Below are 15,447 nucleotides of genomic sequence, written 5' to 3'. Positions count from 1 at the left end.
GAATCCTGTGTACTTTGTGATTTTTCCTGTGTAGGTAAATACTTTCATAGCTTGAGGAGCATCTTACTTTTTGGGATTCTTTTCCTTGGGCTTCTGCTTTTACTCTAAGAGTCTCAGAGAGAAAAAGACACAGTGTGATGGAGAGGAAAGCTAAATTTAACTTGAGATGCATGCTCTACCTACTATTTGTGTGACATTGGACCACTTTTTCCTCTCTGGGCCTCGGTTTTCTCATGTTTCAACAGTGAGGCATTTGAACTAGTACCTGTGGGTCATTATTAGGATAAATTGGAGAATGTATATTTAATGCCTATTAAAGTGTAATGCATATGATTGCTCAATAAATTGTTATCAAACAGGTCTGGCTGCTCACCACTCAAAAATCAATACTCAAGGGCTTCCCTGGTGATGCAGTGGTTGAGAGTCCGCCTGCCGATGCAGGGGACACGGGTTCGTGCCCCGGTCTGGGAAGATCCCACGTGCCGCGGAACAGCTGGGCCCGTGGGCCGTGGCCGCTGAGCCTGTGCGTCCGGAGCCTGTGCTCCGCAACGGGAGAGGCCACAACAGTGAGAGGCCTGCGTACCGCAAAAAAAAAAAAAAAAAAAAAAAATCAATACTCAAGAGGCAAGTGTTGGTAGAAATAGAAAACATTGCTTTTAACCAGAAAGCTGGCAATCTGGGGGGAAGGCGGCCTTGTGTCCCCAAACTAACTCTGAAGTTTCTGCTTGGCCATGAAAGTTTTTAAAGAGAAAAAGGGGAAGTAATCTCAGTTAATCGTTGAGATTTGGGATCAGAGTCATCACCATCTTTCCCTGCTTGCCAGCTTGTCGGTTCTTGTGATCTTTCTTTAGATGCTATCTTGTTCACACAGTTTGCTCCTAAGATTACTGAAGGGGAAGCTGGGAAAGAGATCTGGTCATCTGTTAATTATTTATTTTTCATTTCTACTTCTTTGATCTATGGAAAGAACCCACAGGTTAGGCAGGGTATTGTGTGATCAAAAGATTTGAAAGGTGTGCTAGGGCTGGAGATGAGTAGAGCATGGGAGTGCCTGGTTTAAGGTTAGTGACAATATAGCTCTGCTAAAGTGACAAAAGGGGCCTCCTGCAGAGAGCACTTTCCTGCCAAAAGCTTCTTACAAAACGATTGAGTGTTACTCTATCAGTCGTTGCTACTATCTATCAAGTAACGCTGCTACCACTATTAATGTTACTACATCAGTCATTTTGACCAAGTGTGTGAAGGTACCATCTTAGGCTTTCCTGAGGCTTTCCCTCATTTACTCTGAGTCCTTCCCCCATTCAGTCTGTCCAAATGTGACCCATGCCACCATTTGAGGAAAGACTCTTATCTCCCTGCAGCTGTTTCATGTACATCCCTTGGGCACACGTGTGAGCACTTACTCATTATTCTTTTCATTATTGTTGTTGCCTCCATTTCACTTTTCAGGAATTGGCAGGTATTTCAACCCAGGAAGAAGCTTTTGTTGACTACTCTTTACAAAGTGGTTGTATAGAATTGACCCTTAGTTTGTATTTGCTACTCTTAACATTCATCAGTGATGGCCCTTAAACCCCCTTATCTATTATAGGCCAGAGAAAAATGTTTGGAATTCAGTCTGTAGGTTGAAGGGAAACTGGAGAAAGAGGGTAGAGGGTAGAGTTTGAGGCAGTTAAAGGTACAGTTTTATTGGCTCACGATATCATTTGCTCTCCTTTGATATTTCTTTATTTATCTCTCAGTTTTTCATTTGTCAAAACTTTCCAATTTCTATGTCTAAAAGTGATTTCTGCCTCCTTGAATTTTTTTGACTGAATCGTGCATCTTTTATCTTGGGTTACTTGTCTATTTCTACTTTCTGTATTTTACCTCCTGGGCGTTTTAGAAGTTAGGCCCATGTGTTGAGATATAGTGAAGGGCTTAAAGGTCCAGGCTCTGGAGCCACACTGGGTAGATGTGAATTCTCGCTCTTAAAATTCACTGTGTGACCTTGAGCAAAGTACTTAACCTATCTCTGTCTCTTTCCTTATCTATAAAATGGAACTAAACTGTTGGATTATTTTGTATGTTGAGTGAGCTAATATGTTTAAAATGCTTATATCAATGCCTGGAAAGTAGTATATGCTCAGTAAATAAACGTTGCCTGTGATGATGATCATGTTGTACACATTGTTTCCCCTCTGTTTAACACTAAACATAGGATACTTGCTTACAGAATACCTTACATGGTCAGGAAGGATATCGTTAAAATGAGTATCTCAACTGAACATTTATTCTCTCTCAGGGTATCTTGAGCTGCTTGAGATCAGGGACCAGGATTTTGTTTATCTTTAGTATCCTTACAGTCTAGCACAATGCCTGAAACATAGTAGGTTCTCAGTAATATTATTGAATTGGATATATTTGATGGAGGTGAGATAACCAATGCACTATGCTCCTCTCGGTCTTGGATACTTCTGAACACCCAATTACTCTAGTCAGAAACTTCCCACGTTTAATCCATCACCAAAGCTGTTAACTAGACCTATAAATGTATCTCAGATCCGTAGCCTCCATTTCCACTTCCACCATCGTTATATAAGGTCTTTTCCCTCTCCTACTTGAGATAAATGACCTTTTCCCTCTCCTACTTGAGAACTCTTCAGTGGCTTCCATGGAGTAACTTGCCCTACAGGGTCTGCCAAAATTTTGGCTTACTTCTTGAACTTCTTGAGTCTTACCTCATCCTACTCAGTCATTCTGCACCAGTCTTGCTGGCTAGTCTCTCTGTGTTTGGACTATGCTAAGCTTCTTTGACAAGAATTTTGACAAATCCTGTAAATTGGCATGCTTTTCAGTACCTTCAAAGCACTCTCTCTTTTTTATTGAACTATAGTTAATTTACAATATTGTGTTAGTTTCAGGTGTACAGCTTCAAATTCTTTTCCATTATAGGTTATTACAAGATATTGAATATAGTTCCTTGTGCTATACAGTAAATCCTTGTTATTTATCTATTTTACATACAGTGGTGTATCTATTTAATCCCATACTCCTAATTTATCCCTCAGCCCCCCTCTTTCCCCTTTGGTATTCATAAGTTTGTTTTCTGTGTCTTTGAGACTGTTTGTTTTGTAAATAAGTTCATTTTAATCATTTTTTAGATTCTACATATAAGTGATATCTTTATAATATTTGTCTTTCTCTGTCTGACTTACTTTACTTAGTATGATAATCTCTAGGTCCATCCATGTTGCTGCAAATGGTAATATTTCATTCTTTTTTACGGCTGAGTAATATTCCGTGTGTGTGTGTGTGTGTGTGTGTGTGTGTGTGTGTACACACACATGCCCCACATCTTCTTTATCCATTCATCTGTTGATGTACACTTAGATTGCCTCCATGGCTTGGCTACTGTGAATAGTGCTGTTATGAGCATTGGGGTGCATGTATCTTTTCAAGTTAGAGTTTTCATCTTTTCCCAGGAGTGGGATTGCTGAATCATATGGTAGCTCTATTTTTAGTTTTCTAAGGAACATCCATACTATTCTCAACAGTGGCTGCACCAATATACATTCCCACCAACAGTGTAGGAGGGTTCCCTGTTCTCCATTCAAAGTACTCTTTGTTTTTCCTTTGTAAAACTGGTCATGATTGTAAATCAAACAAGTGTTTGTCTAGCAGTTTTTTATATGTATTTTGTTTTTTTACCCACAAATATTTGTATTTGTATTTGAAAATAAAAGGACTTAAAAACTGTTATTTATTAATTTACATAGAGTAAATTTGACTTTTTTGGGGGAGTATACACTACTGTAAATTTTCACACATGTAGATTTGTGAAAACATCACCACAATTAGAATACAAGGAACAGTTTTATTGCCTGAGGAAACTCCCTTTTGCTATATGCTTTAGGAAAGTCATCCTCCCCTTGACCCTTAACTCCTGGCAACCACTGTTCTGTTCTCTTTCACTATAATTTTGTCTTTTTGAGAATGTCATATAAATGGAATCAGGCAGTATATATCCTTTTGAAACATAATGTCTTTTAAATCCATCCAAGCTATTGTGTATGTTATTAGAATGTTCTTATTTTATTGCTGAGTAGTATTCCATTGTATGGATGTACCACTTCAGCCATTGAAGGACATTTGGGTATCTAGCACATCTTTTTTTTTGGGGGGGGGGCACACTGTGGGGCATGTAGGATGTTAGTTGCCCGACCAGGAATTGAACCTGCACCCCCTGCATTGGAAGGTGGAGTCTTAACCACTGGACCACCAGGGAAGTCCCTCTAGTACATTTTCATGACTTTCTCAGTAAGTTCCATGAGCATGACAGCCTGGACTTGTTAGCACGTGTCCTCTCTCTGTTCTTCCATCTCTTATTCTCTCTGTCTCTATGTGTGTGTATACAGACATTACACACATGAACCAACACACACACACCGACCATACATGGTGCTTTATTTTTGAACCATTTGCATAAATTGCATCAATCATGGCCTTTTACTCCTAATTACTTCAGCTTTTAGTCGTCATGGCTTTGTAGGCTCTTTTACACTGTAATGTCATTTCCTGAGTCTTTCTCACTTATGACTAACATTTTTGAAAAATACAATTCTAGGGCCTCCCTGGTGGCGCAGTGGTTGAGAGTCCGCCTGCCGATGCAGGGGATACGGGTTCGTGCCCCGGTCTGGGAGGATCCCATATGCCGCGGAGCGGCTGGGCCCGTGAGCCATGGCCGCTGAGCCTGTGCGTCCGGAGCCTGTGCTCCGCAACGGGAGAGGCCACAACAGTGAGAGGCCCGTGAACAGCAAAAAAAAAAAAAAAAAAAAAGAAAAATACAATTCTACTCTGTCTCCTTCTCTCCCTTTCTTCCTCCCTTACTCTCTCCCAGAATGTTCCTCATTTGGGGTTTGTCTGATATTTCCTCATGATTAGATCCAGGTTAATCATCCCTGGTTGGAATATTACATAAGCGATGTGTTCTTCTTGAAATATCACATCTAACAGTACATGGTGTCTACCTGCTTCTCATTAATCATGTCAGTTCTGGTCAAGGTGTTGTCCGATTTCTCCTCTCTGTGATACTTTTTTTTTTTTTTTCCTGGCAACTGTTAAGCAATCTGTATTGAGTTACTGCTCCTCGTTAAAATTTTCCCCTGCATTGAGCAAAATGGTAATATTTTTTATTGTTACTGGACTAATTTTTATTGTAAACCCCATTTCAAGTTTTGATTCTTTTGATTTTAGGATGTATAAGTAATTTTTAAGATCCATAATAAGATCAGTAACTGCTATTGTAAACCATTCTTTAGATGTAAACCCATCTTGATTGGTTTATACATAGACGCTATATGTCTAAATAATGCAGATGGCATATATGTAAAAGATGGTAATAGAACAGTTTTCCTCTTATTTTTGTATTTTTGTACTTGGAATGGAATTGCTGAATGGAAAGGAAATAGATATGTGTTGAAACTTAAGGCATGAGATTATTTAAAGATAGAGGTAGTACAAAAGAAGGTTTAGCAATAAGAATGAGAGAGAAATAATTTAGTGAGCCAATCTCCTGGAAAGAAAAGGGAGGATGCCTACTTAGGAGGCTTAGTGTTCAGAAATAGTTCTAATGATTATTAGTTGGAATGAGAAAAGGGAAATGAGGAACCATTTTGATGTATTATTCCAGAGCAAATTCAAAATGTCACAATTCAGTTGGGGAGAATTATTGTGCATTGGAGATATATGAAGATTTTATTAAACATGTTATAGAACTTAAAGCTCATGAGAGGATTTAAAATTACCTAAATAATACAAATTACTGTGAAATGAAAGTATTTAAAGCACAGGGAAATGTACCCTCCGGTAAGTGCAGTGGGAAGCTGGGAAACTTGAGTTCTTATCTAAACCTTGAGTGGGCAGTTTTGCCACTAATTAGTGATGTGCTTATAACAAGAAAGATGAAGAGGTCTCTGGATTCTTTCCCTGCATCAGCTTTTTTCATGTTTTGATTTCTGCGGTCTTCTTTAGTAGTGATCACGTGTCTCTAAGAGCAGCACCTCCTAGATGAACAGATCTTTACTTCAAGATCTAGTAAGAATAAATATTTTTGTCTGCTTTGGATATTTCTGGAACAGAGGACAAAATTAATTAATGAATGTTCTGATCTTGTTACCTTGTAGTTTTACCCTCTTTAAATTTTATTTTGATTTTGATGGACCAATTTCTCTGACTTTTTCTAGACTGTAGGAGAGTAAAAAGTTTTCCTTGACTCTCTTAGGGCCCCTGGCTGGGTCTGAAAATTAAACTGAGAAAGACAAGACAACAGGATTAAAGCATACAAATTTAATGTACATTTTACATGTCATGGGAGTCTTCATAAGGAAATGAAGACTCAAAGAAACTGTTAAACCTGTGTGTTTTTACACCGAGTTTGATGTAGAATGGCAAGTCATGGAAAGATATGATAGGGTAAAGGGTATGAGGTAAGTATAATAAACCAGGGGAAATTTTACAAGTTCCATTTGTTTGGATTCTTCTGAGTCCTCTTGTCTTTGGAGATAAGGATTCCTCCCATTATAGGGAGGGCACTTCTCACTTGAGGGTTTAATGACTTCTTTCAGGGGACAAGGGCAGGGAGTATGTGGGTGTGGCTGGGGGTGGGAGAGGTCAGAGAGAGAACTTCCTGCTCATGCTGTATGCTCAGACTCCTTCAGCTTAAAGTATTCAGTATGCCAAGGTGCTATATTTTGGGGTACCGTGTCCTGAACCCCATCATAATTCTTTAAGTTGTATGACACAGTTGAAAAACATCTGTGAGACATACCTCATTATGCTTTGTTATGTTATTGAAAATATGAAACAAAATGAACTTGAAAAACCTAGCTCTTGTTTCATCTTTACCTCTAATTTATGACATTTCTCTGTCATTTGGTTTTTTGCTTGTTGTTTTCTAATTTCTGTGTTTATAAAGTAGCAATAACAATAGCCAGCCACAAAGGATAGCTGTGAGATTTGTAAGTCATTTTGATAAGATCTGTTATCTAGTGTTCACCTCTGATTTTTTATTGTAATTGAAAGAAAGTGCTGGGTATTATACAAAATATTAATATGGAAATAATTTATATTATTATCTGAAGTAGTTGTCTTGATGTGAAATAAAGCTGCTTTAATATCAAAAGGGAGTTATAGTATACAATTATATGTTATTACTGATATTTTAAGTGCATTGTCAGGGTATTAGTAATATTAATAAATGTCAGAATTAGAAAGTCTAAGCAGTCAGGTTTTTGGAAAATTAATGACTAAACAATGTATAATATATACAGTGTATAGTCAACTCTTTAAATCCTTACTTTAAAATATTACATTATGCACAGGTACATTTTTACTGTAAAAAAATCGGATTAATTCAGATGTGTATATGGTCAAAAGTCATTAAAGGGCTTCTTTCACTCTCCTCAACTTTTCTTGTTAAAGATAACCTTTGTCAGTAACTTGGTATGCAACCTGATATCATTCTACAACTCAAGGCATATATACCTTAACATATTAAGGTATTAATTGGTCGTATTCAATACTTTATATGCACCATTTTTTTTTAATTAAAAAAGAAGAGCACAGAAGATCAGCATCTGTCAAGTTCATTGTCCTAAATTACTTGTTTTTGCTACCTGTTTTTTTTTTTAAGGAACAAAGCAAAATTGAAGTGTCTACTGTATATTCAGAACAATACAAATATAAATATTCTATGCATTTAAAAAATTCACAAAAGTTACATTACTCTATTTACATCTTATTTCAACTTGCTTTTTCCATTTGATAGCTATTCGTTGTTGATGTATACAGAGTTTGTTCATTCTGAATATTTAAATTATTCATGTTTAAAAAATACTTACTTTTAAAATGAAATATTTAGGTTTGTGCATTAGGAAAATTCAAGTTAACTGCATTCTGAAAAAATAAGTTCCTGAGATTTCCTTTTAACAATACTTTTGAAACACAGATAACATTACTTCCTGTCTCTCAGTTTCCTGTATCCATGGCAACCTCTGTTTTACACACTGAGTGTGGAGGAACCAATGTGAAGAGTGGTGTTTCCTGAGCAAATTGTGACTTAAAAAAAAAAGAGGTGGAGGGGTGGAGGTCAACAGTGCCACAAAAGAAATGGAGTTTAGAAATGTCGCTCTTCAGATATAGAAAGAAAACCTTTACTTGAATCAACTGAGTGTTAATAATAAGAATTTCCTGTTCTTGGTAAGATTATTTATTTAAATATGAACTTTTAGCTGAAACAAAAAATAATTTGGTTTGTAAAAACCTGTAGTTTAAAGGGAGTTTGATTGTTCCGTAATGAATGTGTATAATTCCTAAATTATAATGTTGTTTAATTGATATTAGACTTTAAGTTGATAAAGGGGCATATATTATATCCAAAGATCTTTATCCCTGCATCATCATTTGTCACTTTAGTTATAGTCAGTTGTAATATTTAAGTTAGCAAACATTTTATTTTGCAGTTCATTAAATTTGAATTATCATTTTGTCAAACAGTGGGTTAATGGCCTGGAGGTACTAATAATTCTAGAATGTATTTCAGCCTTACTGTTTTATGCTATCACCATAGTATGATTCATGATATTTAGTATTATGGCTGATCCTAATAAAATAAAATAGAGTATAGAATTTCTAGTATTATAAAACTTTCATTTAAAGAACTTTTTGATGATTTAAAGTTTTACCTTTTCTTTTTATAGCCAATTTTGATATGAACAGAAAAACCAAGAACAGGGCTATGTGTGGAGTACGTTTTTCTCTGCCTTGCCTACGACTGTTTCTACTTGTTACCTGTTATCTTGTGTTATTATTCCATAAAGAGATACTTGGATGTTCGTCTGTTTGCCAGCTCTGCACTGGGAGACAAATTAACTGCCGTAACTTAGGCCTTTCAAGCATTCCTAAGAATTTTCCTGGAAGTACAGTTTTTCTATATCTGACTGGAAATAATATATCTCATATAAATGAAAGTGAATTAACTGGACTTCATTCTCTTGTAGCGTTGTATTTAGATAATTCTAGCATTGTGTATGTATATCCAAAAGCTTTTGTTCATTTGAGGCAGCTATATTTTCTATATCTGAATAATAATTTTATAAAACGCTTGGATCCTGGAATATTTGAGGGACTTTCCAGTCTTCGTAATTTATATTTACAGTCTAATCAAGTGTCTTTTGTTCCAAGAGGAGTATTTCATGATCTAGTTTCAGTTCAGTACTTAAATCTACAAAGAAATCGCCTCACTGTCCTCGGGAGTGGTACGTTTGTTGGTATGATTGCTCTTCGGATACTTGATTTATCAAACAATAAAATTTTGAGGATATCAGACTCAGGCTTTCAACACCTTGGAAACCTGGATTGTTTGTATCTAGAAGGTAATAATTTAACAAAAGTACCATCAAATGCTTTTGAAGTTCTTAAGAGTCTTAAAAGACTTTCTTTGTCTCATAACCATATTGAAGCAATACAGCCCTTTGCATTTAAAGGACTTGTCAACTTGGAATATCTGCTCCTGAAAAATTCAGGAATTAAAAATGTTACTAGGGATGGGTTTAGCGGAATTAGTAATCTTAAACATTTGATCTTAAGTCATAATGATTTAGAAAATTTAAATTCTGACACCTTTAGCTTGTTAAAGAATTTAATTTATCTGAAGTTAGATAGAAACAGAATAATCAGCATTGATAATGATACATTTGAAAACATGGGAGCATCTTTGAAGATTCTTAACCTGTCATTTAATAATCTTACAGACTTACATCCAAGGGTCCTTAAGCCATTGTCTTCATTGACTCATCTTCAGGCAAATTCTAATCCTTGGGAATGTAACTGCAAACTATTGGGTCTTCGCGACTGGTTAGCATCTTCAGCCATTACTCTAAACATCTATTGTCAGAATCCCCCATCCATGCGTGGCAGAGCATTGCACTATATTAAATGGACTGACTTTACAAATTGCGTTACATCTTCAACAAATGTATCCAGAGCTTGGGCTATAAAATCTCTTCATATTCATCACAAGACCACTGCATTAATGATGGCCTGGCATAAAATAACCACAAATGGGAAACATTTGGAAAACACTGAGAGTGTTACTTTCTGGGAACGAATTCGTACTTCACCTGCCAGTAGATTTTTTCAAGAGAATACCTTTGGTAATCCATTAGAGACTACTGCAGTGTTACCTGTGCAAATACAGCTTACTTCTCCTGTTAACTTGAACTTGGAAAAAAACAGTGCTGTACCGATTGATGCTGCTTCGGTGTCAGGGAAAACATCTCTAATTTGTACACAAGAAGTTGAAAAGTTGAATGAGGCTTTTGACATTTTGCTAGCTTTTTTTGTTTTAGCTTGTGTTGTAATCGTTTTTTTGATCTACAAAGTTGTTCAGTTTAAACAAAAACTAAAGGCACCAGAAAACTCAGGGGAAAATAGACTTGAATACTACAGCTTTTATCAGTCAGCAAGGTATAATGTAACAGCTTCAATCTGTAACACTTCCCCAAATTCTCTAGAATGCCCTGGTTTGGAGCAGATTCGACTTCATAAACAAATTGTTCCTGAAAGTGAGGCACAGGTCATTCTCTTTGAACATTCTGCTTTATAATTCAACTGAATATTGACTATAAGAAAACCTCAGTGTCATGGACATGAATAAAACTGAAGCATCCTTATAGAATTATAGACTTTATTTGGATATATAATGAATTATATGAGCTTAGCATTAATAAATATATGTTTTTAATAATTTGTGAATACTGTATTCATTCAGCAAATATTGTTTTTGATAAGCACTGTATTAAATAATTAATAATAACTAATGTTTCTGTGTACCAAGCACTATGCTAAATACTTCATATATAACACTTAATCCTTAAAAAGCCTCATAAGGTAGTACTATCTACATTTTACAGGTAAGGAAACTTAGGCAGAGTGAGTTTAAGAAACTGTCCCAAATTCTCACAGCTTGTGACACTTTTTAGGTCTGTCTGATTCCAGAGCCCATGCTTCTAATTTTATACTATACTGCTGCCTGGGTGCTAGGGTTATAATTGTGAATAGCATGGACATGTTTCCTATTCTCAGTAGAGCTTGAAATGTAAAGGAGGACACACATGGTTATTGTACAGTATGATAAATACTGCAGATGAAGGTACTCTCTTGTATAACATATGTGGAGGTGAGAGATAGCTTTATGAGAAAAGTGGCATTGAAACTGGATTGCAAAGGATAAGTAGAAATCAGCCCAGTGAAAGAGCTGAGTAGTAGGTAGAGGGTTGAAGAAATAGAATACTGCTTTTCAGGAACTAAAATTCAGTCCAACTGGAGTTGTGAGTGGTATTATGAGATTTGCAGCTAGAGAGAGAAATCAGACGATGAAGGATGTAATTTCATGTTTTTCCCTAGGGCAGCAGGAAGCCATGGAAGGATTTTAAGCATTATTAAGGGAATCAGATGCTGCTGTTTGGCTACACATTGAGGGATTCTTTTTTTAAAAAATTTATTTATTTATTTATTTATTTATGGCTGCACTGGGTCTTCGTTGCTGCATGTGGGCTTTCTCTAGTTGTGGTGAGCTGGGGCTACTCTTCGTTGTGGTGCGCAGGCTTCTCATTGCAGTGGCTTCTCTTGTTGCAGAGCACAGGCTCTAGGCACGTGGGCTTCAGTAGTTGTGGCTCACGGGCTCTAGAGTGCAGGCTCAGTAGTTGTGGCGCACGGGCTTAGTTGCTCCGTGGCATGTGGGATCTTCCCAGACCAGGGCTCGACCCCGTGTCCCCTGCATTGGCAGGCGGATTCTTAACCACTGAGCCACCAGGGAAGTCCCAAGGATTCTTTTAAACATTTAGCATTTGGCAAATACAAACTGAAAGTGCACTCTTTCTGGAAGGAACAAGACTAGAAACAGGATTAATCTGAATGTCCCATGGAGTAATCACTGATTCATGGGAGAGATGCTGGAGCCCTGGACTGGGGTGGTGGCAGAGACGATGGATGGATTCTAGAGACACTTTGGAAGGTGCCTTGGTGATTGGCAGAGGCATGGCAGGTGAGGGAGAAATCAGATGTTAGGTTTTTGGAAAATATTTGCCCTTAGACTACAGGCAACATTTTAGAAAACTCTTGTTTATTTATAAACCACATACAGAAGTAAATACACCTGTTTTAATCACTACTTAGGTCAAGAAATAGAACATTCAAACATAACATATATGTGGACATTTCTTGAACTTAATTATAGAAATAACCAAGTGTTTAAGCTTTAAGGTGGAAGGAGACCCACATGTAATAAGGGCATTTTCACTCCATTTTCTTACCCACACCACAACAAAAACAGTAAAATCAGCCATATTTGTTTTTGAGCATTGCCAAAATGGGAAAAGAAAGCCTGGAAACCTTTTACAAGGTTCTGAAAGTGAGCTTTGTTGTTAGGTCTTCCTACCAAGTTGGTCCTTCGTGCACTTCCCCGCATCCTATTGTACTTCTTGTTCTTCCTTGTTAGAAGGATCCCACTCCTTACTTGTCTTCTGTTACTGGGCCAGACTGGAAAAAGTATTCATGGACTTGTAATGTGTTGTGCTGCTCTGGACTAAGAGGAAAGAGAACGGGGTACATGAAACCAAAGAGAAGGTTGTTCTGTTTACCGGTTAGACTTTGTTTTTATGCATCACCTATTGAATAGTAACTTAATTTTTTTCCTCCTGAGAAGGCCCATTTTATTTCTTATTAAAACTTTTATTTTTCTTTTCTGTTATTGGACTTACTGATAAGGCCTTAGGTGAGTGGGGAGGGATATGCATCAGTTGTCTCAAATTATTACCTAGTTTGTTAATGATTTCACAGTTATGGAGCAATATTAACAAGGTGATGGGCCCATGGTTTTCAGTATTATACTGTCTAAGGTATAGTTTTTTAAAAGTGCCCTCTGTCTCTAGTCATCACTCTACTGAAGTTGGTAGGCTCTTGTGGCTGCATACTTTAATGTGAGAAGTCTTGTGGGTTAAAAGATAAATATGGAGAAAGCAGCACGAATGAAAGGAATGGATAGTATGCGTTCTGCTGGTCCAAATGTGCCTTGTTTCATTGTTCCTGACTCTTGAGGCATCATGTGACATAGTAGAGGGCACTATATTTTAGTGGGAAGTAGTTTTTTGATTTTCAATAGTGTGTAATTGTAATATACAATACTTTCCTTTTATCTCCATGTCTTCCCGTATGTCTTGAGTTTCCAGTACCTGAGCATAAACCCTTGCCTGTTCTTAGTTTGGATATTGGCTTTGGAAAATCTTAACTTTTTGCCAGATACTTTCTCTGATACTCTTCCTAGTGTTAATTCAATTCTTAATACATAAGTTCACATTTTCTTTGTATTTTGTTTGAGGTCCCATGGAGCAAAAATTTTTATGTTCTAGTTCAGTTTCTTCATGTTTTGACTTTCAGAACCCCTTTTCTTAAATTATCTGCTTCTCATCTATGAAAGCCTCCTCAGGCATTGTCTTCTAGAATGGGGACCTGTGAGATAAAAGAAGAAAATATGTATGGTCTCTACCCCAGATTCTTGGCACAGAGCTCCTGAAACCCTTGTAATTTCCTAAGTGATAAGAACATTAGGAGCATCTTTTGTTCTGACGAGGCAGCTCTGGGGTGGGCTCCTAGATTGAGGTCACCAGAGAGACTGAGCCATGATTAGAGGCTTGGAATTTTCAGCTCCAAGCCCCATCTTCCACAGAGGGGAGATGAGCTGGAAATGGAGTTAATAATTGAGTATGTATGTAAGGAATTCTCCATAAAATCCCAATAGTAAGGTGTTCGAGGAGCTTCCACCTGGGGGAACACATCCACATCGGGAGGGTGATATGCCCCAACTCCACAGGGACCAAAGCACCTGTGCTCAGGACCCTCCCAGACCTTGCCCTCTGTAGCTCTTCATCTGGCTATTCATCTGTATTCTTTATCATATATTTTAGTAAACTGGTAAGCATGTTTCCCTGAATTCTGTGATTTCTCTGGCAAATCAGTTGAACCTAGGGAGGAGTCATTGGAACCTTTGGCATCTGAGGGACTTGGGGGGTGGCTCAGTCTTGTGGGTCTGAGACCTTAACCTGTGGGATCTGACACTATCTCCAGGGAGATAGTGTTAGAATTGAGTTAAATTGTAGGTCATCCAGCGGGTGTCACAGAGAATGGCATGTTGGGAAAATCTTCCACACATTTGGTGACCAGAAGTAAAGTGTGCTGTGAGTAAAGAAGACTCACAGAAGAGAAACATAGTAGGGAAGAACAGGGTTTCTCCCTACTCGGGAAGGAAAAATCTGAGTTTTTTTCCATTAAGGACCATACCCTCCTGGAGTTTTATTCCTACTGTAAATACAACTAAACAGGTAAATTCAGGCAATAGCATTCTTAGCAGATGGAGTCCCTCCATGGAAGTTCTAAGACTGAGAAAGTGTTTGTCAAAAAGAAGGCTGGTATAGCTGGAGAGTAGTATGACAAGTTAGGTGAGGTCAGAGAGAGGTAGGCAGCAACCAGGTCAGATGGGGCTGAGTAAACCATGATTAGGAGTTTGGATTTTTATGTGTAATGGGAAGTTACTGAAAGGTTAAACCCTTATTTACTTTATTTATTTAAAAATTTTTAACATCTTTATTGGAGTGTAATTGCTTTACAATGTTGTGTTAGTTTCTGCTGTATAACAAAGTGAATCAGCTATACGTATACATATATCCCCACATCCCCTCCCTCTTGCGTCTCCCTCCCTCCCACCCTCCCTATCCCACCCCTCTAGGTGGTCACAAAGCACTGAGCTGATCTCCCTGTGCTGCGCAGCTGCTTCCCACTGGCTATCTGTTTTACATTTGGTAGTGTATATACGTCCATGACACTCTCTCACTTCGTCCCAGCTTACCCTTCCCCCTCCCCTTGTCCTCAAGTCCATTCTCTACATCTGCATCTTTATTCCTGTCCTGCCCCTAGGTTCTTCAGAACCTTTTTTTTTTTTTTTTTTTTTAGATTCCATATATATGTGTTAGCACGTGTAAACCCTTACTTTAAAGCAAGGGAGACATCAGATTTTGCAAAAGAACACTGTGTAGAGAATGAATTAGAAGAAGCAAAGAGTGGAAGGGTCCCCATGTGGGAAGTTATGCAGTAGTTCAAAGTAGAGACAGAATTGACTTGCAGCACACTGTTCACAGTAGGAATATAGAGACGTCGAAAAATTTCATAGATAAATGTGACAGAATTTGATGATAAATCGGGTTTTGGAAGGGTAAATGAGAAGAAAGGTCAAAACTGAATCCCAGGTTCTGGCCTGAGTCACTGGGTGCTTAGAATTGCTCTGTAGTCAGATAAGGACAACTGGAAGAGAGCCTGATTTTGATTTTCTATCTTGTTTTGCTTTGTTTTTGTTGG

At 37.6% G+C, this 15,447-nt stretch overlaps 2 protein-coding genes across 3 annotated transcripts in view; both read left to right on the top strand.

Moving 5' to 3' along the window:
• IPO11 (importin 11) overlaps positions 1–15,447 on the top strand; it is a 204,142-nt gene that overhangs the window by 143,388 nt on the left and 45,307 nt on the right. The window lies entirely within an intron of this gene.
• LRRC70 (leucine rich repeat containing 70) lies at positions 8,750–10,826 on the top strand (the record flags this gene model as incomplete). Its single annotated transcript, XM_082623352.1, has 1 exon — positions 8,750–10,826. One exon carries the CDS (start codon positions 8,750–8,752, stop codon positions 10,643–10,645), a length of 1,896 nt encoding a protein of 631 aa, XP_082479478.1. The 3' UTR covers positions 10,646–10,826.

Source organism: Mesoplodon mirus (assembly GCF_964341445.2).
Source record: "Mesoplodon mirus genome assembly, chromosome: 5".
NCBI lineage: Eukaryota > Metazoa > Chordata > Mammalia > Artiodactyla > Ziphiidae > Mesoplodon > Mesoplodon mirus.
This window is presented reverse-complemented; position numbering and strand designations above follow the sequence as displayed.